Source organism: Grammomys surdaster, unplaced genomic scaffold (assembly GCF_004785775.1).
Source record: "Grammomys surdaster isolate TR1022 unplaced genomic scaffold, NIH_TR_1.0 324, whole genome shotgun sequence".
In the NCBI taxonomy this organism is placed as follows: domain Eukaryota; kingdom Metazoa; phylum Chordata; class Mammalia; order Rodentia; family Muridae; genus Grammomys; species Grammomys surdaster.
In genome coordinates, this window is record NW_021604743.1 from 146933 (window position 1) to 154857 (window position 7925).

General features: G+C 49.3%; 1 protein-coding gene across 1 annotated transcript in view; it reads right to left on the reverse strand.

Moving 5' to 3' along the window:
• Window positions 1-7925, reverse strand: part of Adcy3 (adenylate cyclase 3) — an 89326-nt gene that overhangs the window by 40986 nt on the left and 40415 nt on the right. The window contains exon 3 of the mRNA XM_028778087.1: window positions 3965-4114. Within this exon, the coding sequence (XP_028633920.1) occupies window positions 3965-4114 (150 nt within the window). The remainder of the gene's footprint in view (window positions 1-3964; window positions 4115-7925) is intronic.

Here is a 7925-nt window from a genome sequence, read left to right on the forward strand (position 1 = left end):
GCAGTGGTGAGATGGGGTGAGGTACAGGGGTGAGGCACAGGGGTGAGGTGGGGTGAGGTGCAGGGGTGAGGCGCAGGGGTGAGGCGCAGGGGTGAGCTGCAGTGGTGAGACGGGGGTGAGGTACAGGGATGAGGCACAGGGGTGATATGGGGGGTGAGGCGCAGGGGTGAGGCATAGGAGTGACGCACAGGGGTGAGGTGCAGGGGTGAGACAGGGGTGAGGTGCAGGGGTGAGGTGCAGAGGTGAGGTACAGGGGAGTGGACAGGTGCTCCCAAGGGCTCCCTGCATAGAGGATCTAACAAAAACTCAAGCCCCAGGCTTGGAGGAATAGAGAGGGGTTAGAGTATAAAGTGAATGTGGCTAGTAATATTTAACTACATAAGAAAATCATGATAATCTTTAAACGCATGTTGAATTAAAACACATCATAACAACAGCCACAAAGTGGAGAGTAGGAAATCGTTAACTGAAATTAAACTGTTGCTCAAAAGTCTTCCTTATAGCATAACACTGATTTAATGTGAGCACAAGTTATAGTTGTGCCAAAGACACTGGGCTCATTTTGCAAAATACACATTATTCTTTGGTGTAGCAAAATAAAACACGTGGATGTCTTCTGAGTTAAGCTAAAATAACAAAAGCATAATTTTAAACAAATTCCTAGATGTTCAGAAATTGTGAACTCATGAATCAGATATATTTTGATGCAAGTAAGAAAATAGTCTGAATTAAGCAGGAGTGGAAATAAAACATAATATATGTAGGCAGGGAGTGAGGTCCACCATCACATCACTTGGGAGGCAGATGGAGAAAGAACAAGAACTCAAGACCACCCTTGGCTATATATAGTGAGCTTGAGGCCAGCCTGGGCTACATGAGACTTTGTCTTCAAAAACCAAACCAAAACAAAATAAATAAACACAGGTACTGTAGGAGGGGGCTAAAACAAATGGTTCAGTGGTTAAGAGTATTCATTCTCTGCTCTTTGAAGAGGACCAAGTTCGGTTCTAGCACCTACATCCACGGCTCACAACGGCCTGCAGCCTCAGGTCTAGAGGATCTGTCAGTTTCCCTGGCCTCCTCAGGCACCAGCCACTCACATGCTGCATCTGGATACATGGAAGCACTCACATAACCATAAAATAAATCTTTTAAAACACAGGACAAGCTAAAGCAGTGTGATCAGGAAAAAATTATCACATTAGATGCATATTTTAGGACATAGTGTGGTGGCTTTAATCTCAGCACTCAGGAGGCAGAGGCAGGCAGATCTCTGTGAGTTCGAGGCCAACCTGGTCTACACAGTGAGTTATAAGACAGCCAGGGATATGGAGAGCAACCCTGTCTCACGAAACAAACACAGAAAAAATTTAAAAACACATTTTAGCAAAACATGTCAAAGCTTATTCACGTAAGTTACGTAGACGGCAAGGAGAACGCAAAGTAAGTCAAAGGAAACAAAAAGGGAAAATGATAGAAAAGCATAAATTAATGATGATAGACAAGAAATGTACAAAGAGAGAAGCAAAGTATAAGGAGTCTAACCACTGAGACTAATCCTGAGCCTGTTGCTTAGCAAGGCAGATGAAGAAAAAAAATGAAAATATGAAGGTACAAATTATCAGTGATCAAAAAAATCAGTGCCAATCTCACAGATGATACACTGTCAAAAGCAAGAAAGTATCATGAGCATTGTGTCAACATTTTGAAAATTTAGACAAAATGAACAAGTTTTGGTGGGTGGGGAGGGTCTTCAAAAGGTATCAAAAAAACCAATATAAACTCTGAAGTACCTGTTTTCTGTGACAAAAGTCAAACCTTCCCATTGTCATAGGTACTTGGAATTTCCCTGAAGAACTCTGAACATCTGCACTACGCAGAATGCACACAGACTCGTCCAGGCAGCGGGGAGTGGGCGGGGGGGGGGGGGGGGGTCCGACAAGCAAAAAATATGGATACAAAGATGGCAGGCCCCTTCCTGCTGTAAGCAGAGGCATGAAGTCCTAAGGAAACGGGAGTGCACCAAAACCCCAACCGGGGGCGCAGTCATACCCCTTCTGTTCAAGGGCACTGACCCCCTCCTGCAGGGCTCACCAGAGCACCCACTACCCTTAAAACAATCTCTCAAGGGGAGCTTTGCAGGGAAACTGAGGCCTCAGGAAGCTAAGGAATGGGACTGGAGAGATGGTTTCACCGTTAAGAGCTCTTGCAGAAGATTCAGCACCTACATGGGGGCTCAGAACATCTGTAACTCTGGTTATAGGGAATCCAACACCCTTTAGAAGAGTGCCTCTAGACACTGCATGCACAGAGCGCACAGATACACGTGCAAGCAAAACACCCAGAGATGTAGAATAAAACTAAAAAAATTAAAAAAAGAAGCAAAGGTCATACTCAGGATACAGCCTAGCTAAACTCATTCCTCTTAGTGGACACTCACAGATACATCCTGTGTGCTCAGTGAACACTGAGGACCCCCACACCTCCTGTCTACCTCACCTGCAGCTTGTTTGCTGGGCACTGAGGTCCACCTTGCTGGCTCAAGTGGGAAGGAAGCTGAGAGGAGTGCCAGCACCTGCAGGCTGTTCCACAGTGTCCCAGATTTCTAGGGCACCAGGAAGACCCTGACTGCCAGTTCCCAGGCTTTCTGTACTGTCGAAACCCAGAGGCAGCATGTGGCCCTAGGGATAAGAATCCAAAGGTACTGTACCATTTCCAAGTTCACAGGTGACAAAGCATTTCCACCCATGTGCTTCTTGACTGATCCTCCAGTAACCCTGCAAGGCAAACACTGCATCTGTGCTCTCAACGAGGGAAGTGAGCCTCTGAGGGATAAAGGAACTCCAGGCTATCTCACTGGCGACTCTGGAATGCCACCATGGCATAAGAGACTAGACACACGCATCTTTATAAAGCCATGAAGGGGAATTCTATGTATACATCTAGGCTGCAGCAGGTCCCCAAGAACACCATGGGCCATATATCATGGACCTGTCCACAGAAGCAAGGAAAATCCCCCTACAAATCCTGCTTTCTCAAAATGTTGACTCCAAGGCCTAAGTTGGAAGCTTCTAGATCTCACTGGTAAACAGAGGACATATATCCCAAGAGAGAGGGAACTTGGTCTCATCAGCTAAATAACTACCTGTGCCTTCAAATACCACTGTCTAGATCAGCGGTTCTCAACCTTCCTAAATGCTGAGATCCTTTCATACAGTTCCTCATGTTGTGGTGACCCCCAACCATAAAATTACTTCATTGCTACTTCATAACTAATTTTGCCACTGTTATGAATCATAACATAAATCAGTATCAATGCAGGGTATCTGATATGCAGTCACAACCCACAGGTTGAGAACCGCTGGCCTAGCGAACGTAAGTGAGGCCGACAACAGGAGCGCATGTAATAGTCCCCAAAACCAAAGGTCCATCAGCCCTCGTGGCAAAGCCTAGAAGCTTCTGGAAAGCTATAACACCCTTTCACCCCATCCAACCCACACCCATTACCCGCACAAAATGTCATGTGGCCCAGGGAGGACTAGCCTCAGTTTCAGGAAGGGAGAAAGACCTACAGGATATTGGTGGGTGTCATTTCTAGAGACCTTTAAAAAATGTTTACGATAAATCCAGACCAAAACCCATTTAAAAGGCTGAGTCACATGGGAACTGGGGGAGGGGGGGCAGTCTGTGTGGATTAGGCTGGAGCACAGCCAGTAAACAGAGAGCAGGGACAAGCAGGCCCTTCTCCAGATGGAGAAAGGTAAACAGGAGAGCCTCGGGATGGGCTGCTGCTGCTACTTCCTAACTGACTTAGACTGCGGTAGCAGGAGGAGGCAGGGGCTGCACGGGCTCCTGCCCTGCACAGCCCACAGCATCAGGGGCTCTCCTTACACACTCCATCCCTTAGCACAAACCCAGGCCTAACACCCCCCTCTCTCAGGGCCTTCCAAGTCCCAAGTCTCACCTGCTGCTGGCTCTGCTCCTCCAGATTCATCTTCACCTCCAGAGACTGGCGGGCCTCCAGGAAGGCCTTGCGGTGCTTGCGGTCTGCCATGTAGTAGGACATGATCCCCACGATGATGGCGCACAGGTACAGGAAGACATTGGCCAGGATCTACGTGCCAAGGAAGAGAAATAGCAGGTCTGATGACTATATATCTTCAGGAAAACAAGGACATGGAGGTGGGGCTGACAGGGTCAACTAGGAGTTATCCAGCTCCAAGGAGCCCAGTACACCTCTGACTGTGATCAACATTAGAGGCCCCTGAGTGGACCCTACCCTGTAAATTACAATCAACAAGACATGGCTCTGGCCCATGAAGGTATACAGGCCACGAGACTTGGATGCAAGCTTACAGGCCTGGTGAAAGATGGCTGTTCCTCTCCTGCATCATATAACAACCGGTCCCCTCCCTGAGAAGCAGAGCAACACTTGGCTACTCAGTTGTTTAGGCGACATATATGAAATCCTAGCTTACTAGGTGCAGGCAGTATCCACTGTCCTTGAGCCTAGCACCAGTGCAAGAGTGTGGCTGTCAGGAGGCTGCTCTGTCTGCTGCTCTGCAGGCTGTCCTGGGCAACCTGGTCCCCAGGCATCCTTAAAAGGCTGCTGGATTTGCAGACCCAATAGTTTCCTGCTGGAGGAAGGACCTAAAGGTCATACATGGCACCTGATGTTAGCAGCTGCTCATTGGCTCTGAGCTTTGGTTAGTACCTGAAACGGCTGGGCCAGGTATTTATTTCCTGTTGGTCTATGAGTCCACCGGCCTGAGTGGGCTTTCTCAGGCAAAGCTGCTTCTGCTTCCTGGTCCAGCTCTACTTACTTCTCTGGAACCAGCTCCATACCTACCTCTCTCTCTCTCTCTCTCTCTCTCTCTCTCTCTCTCTCTCTCTCTCTCTCTCTCTTTCTCTCTCTCTTTTTTTTTTATGTATAAAAGTGTTTTGCCTGCATATGTCTGTGTACCATGTACATGCTTGGTGTCCAAGGATGCCAGAAGAGGGCATCAGATCCCCTGGAACTGGAATTATAGACAGTTGTGAACCACCATGTGGATGCTGGGGACTGAACTCATGTCTTCAAGAGTAGTCAGTGAGCTCTCTCTCCAGCCCCTCTCCACACCTTCTTGAAGCTCTCCTCTCTTCCCTGCCTTGGTTCCTCAAGTCCTGCAGGGAGGGGGGACAGTTCCCTCTGAGAGCGGGTGGGTGGGGCTATGCCCCCCCCCCCCCCCCCCCCACAAGATTGGCCTTGAAAAGCGGGATAGAAAGGAAATTAGGAATTTAGTTTCTGGACCCACAGGAAAAGAAGATCAGCCCAATGGTATACATGGCAGAGTCTGGGGTCAGGGAAAATTATGGCGAAGTCAGTACTGGGATTTTAAATCCATGCTTTAGAAGACAGATAAGGGGATGAGTTCTCACTCATTTTCTGGGTTCTCTTGGTTATGCCACCATCTGAACTGCTTTTCATTTAATCAGAGCTGGTCACCAGCACCCTGAGGACTCACCACCACACCCTACAGAGGTTCCTGAAGTGGGGTGGGGCACAGGTAGTTGGCAGTGTTGAGTCTACGGGAAGCTCCACCACGGGCTGCTGAGCAATGAGTGGAATCTGTGTCTGGGCTGCTCAGCAGTCACTGGAGGTAGATTCCTAAGTTCCTGAGTGGCTGGTTCACCATCTAAGATCCGTGTTGCTCTTGGGCTGAGGCAGCCCCAGCTGTCCCTCTCTGGGGTCAATATCTTCAGCAACATCCCTTTACTGTCTGCTTCCCTGATAGGCCCCACCATCTAAGTAGCCAGACTCAGTGGGATATATCAGCCTGAGCATCTGGAAAGCTCTGAGTTGTGTCCAGTGAACTGAAGCCAATCGTATGGATGGACCCTGCTGGATCTCAGCGTCACTTTAGCAAGATCTCCAAGAATCTCCACCAGCCCAGAGGCCATCCTCCTGCAGGACCAAATGGGCGTGGACTCTGCCCACTCTCAAGCTCACAGAGCTACAAACTGGCATGACTAGATGGCAAGGTCAGGATGGCATCCTATTCCTCTGTAGAGCAGACACTAGGGCTGAGGCTCTGAGAGGCTTGTAAGAAAGACATAGCACATGGAAGTAGCATCCAACTAGGACCCATACTGCTAGGTCTCCACTGTGAACCCCAGTGTCCCCAAACAGAGGGCTCCAGGCAGGGAAGGATGCCCTGCAGGTCTGACTCTGGAGAAGGTATTTGTACATCTCTCCCTGGCTACGACTAGCCTGAACTAGAACTAAAGATTTGAAAGCATCCTGTCCCCGCAACATGGGCAGGCCCTGCCTCCCTGCCTGCCATCTCCTAAGGACAGATGGGAAAGACATGGTTACCCTATGGGGTGGTGACCCAAGAAAACCAAACTCTTACCAGTGACATTTTAATCAAGGAATGTAGAGACAGGCTCATACCTGATGACACTCTTTGCAGGACTGTGCTTCTGTGGTGTGTGTATTTCTAAAATAAAGGTATATAAAATAGAGACAAGAACTCAGGAGGACCCTGGGCTATGTCTGACCCTCACTAGCCAAGTGGCCCTTGAAGCTATTTGATCTGTCCTGACCCCTGCCCTTGATCCTGCCGGGTCTTCATTGGCTTTTCTTCTCAAGGCAGAAGTTAGGACCCGGGAAAGTTTGGTCCATGAAGTCCGGGAAGGACCCCAAAGAGCAGGAGAGGTGAATGGTTCACAGGTTGTCACACTGTCTCTGAGCTCGAGCACCCAGCCAACAGCAGCCTCACCCTTTTCCCACTCAGCATTTGATGCCCACTGGCTCCAAAACTCTCTCGGTAGGGAAGTAGGTTTGCAGGGCCTGTGCATGCCAGGAAAGTCCCCCTCCCTGCCCTACCCTCATGAATTTACCTAACTCTAACAATTCTAGCAGGAGGCCAGGTTTTGAGTTTCTTAAGCCTCCAGGCCTTCTCACTTCCCTCAGTCCAGCTGTTCCATCCCAATCCTGTGCCCTCCTTTGCTGGCATAATGGCTACACGGCCTGAAAGGAGCTTGGCAGCCTCTGACCTAAGTGATGGTGCCGGGCGGCTCAGCCAGGGTCTCACAGAGGCCAATCGGAGCACAAATCCAGCAGGCCAATGCGGCCAAGCCATGGAAACCTCAAATAATCCAGAGAAGCAGAAGCTGGCCTTGGAGAAGGAAGGTTCAAGTGGACACAGGTAGAGCCCTGAGGGTAGTAGGGAGGGGGCTCCCAGGACACCACTGCATATCCCTCAGAGGACCCAGGAAGTGCACTGAGTGAGGAAGCCAGGGCAGCAGGTCTCAGTGTCCTCTATCATGTCAACGGGGACACTTTCTCAGCTTCCTCCCTATTCCAGTCACTGCTGAGGGGGCGGGACATAGTTCTGATTTTACAGGTGAAAGTGTGAATCACAAATAAATGTCCCATTCCTCAAACTACAAAAGGCAGTCCACATATCCAGAAATGAGTTCAGGCTAGACGAGGGCCTTTCTGGAGATTAGATAAAAGCCAGCAGTCCCCAGGAACTTGTGAAACTTGATCCCATCTGCCAGAAGGAGTCATTTCCCTTAGAAAGGGCCAGCAGAAGGGGCATATGGCTCCCCATTAACACATACCAGTGGTGTCTGTCAGCGTATCAAACCCCTCGGTATCACAAGTACCTGTCACACATTTCATCTTCCACACTAGCATCCTAGTTCTTCTCATCTCTCCTCCCCTAAACTCTCTCTAGCCTACGGGCTTCCCTCCCTACAGCTACCCATCCTTCTTATAACCCAGATATTCCCATGATTCTCTGCTCTTAGTCTCATCATATTCTCTACCTGTTGCTATCCATTTACCCTCTCCTCTTGTGACTCCTCTCTCTCTCCCCCCCCCTCTCTGCCCCCCCGCCCGCTCCCTCTCCCTCTGTAGTGTGTGTGTGTGTTCTAGT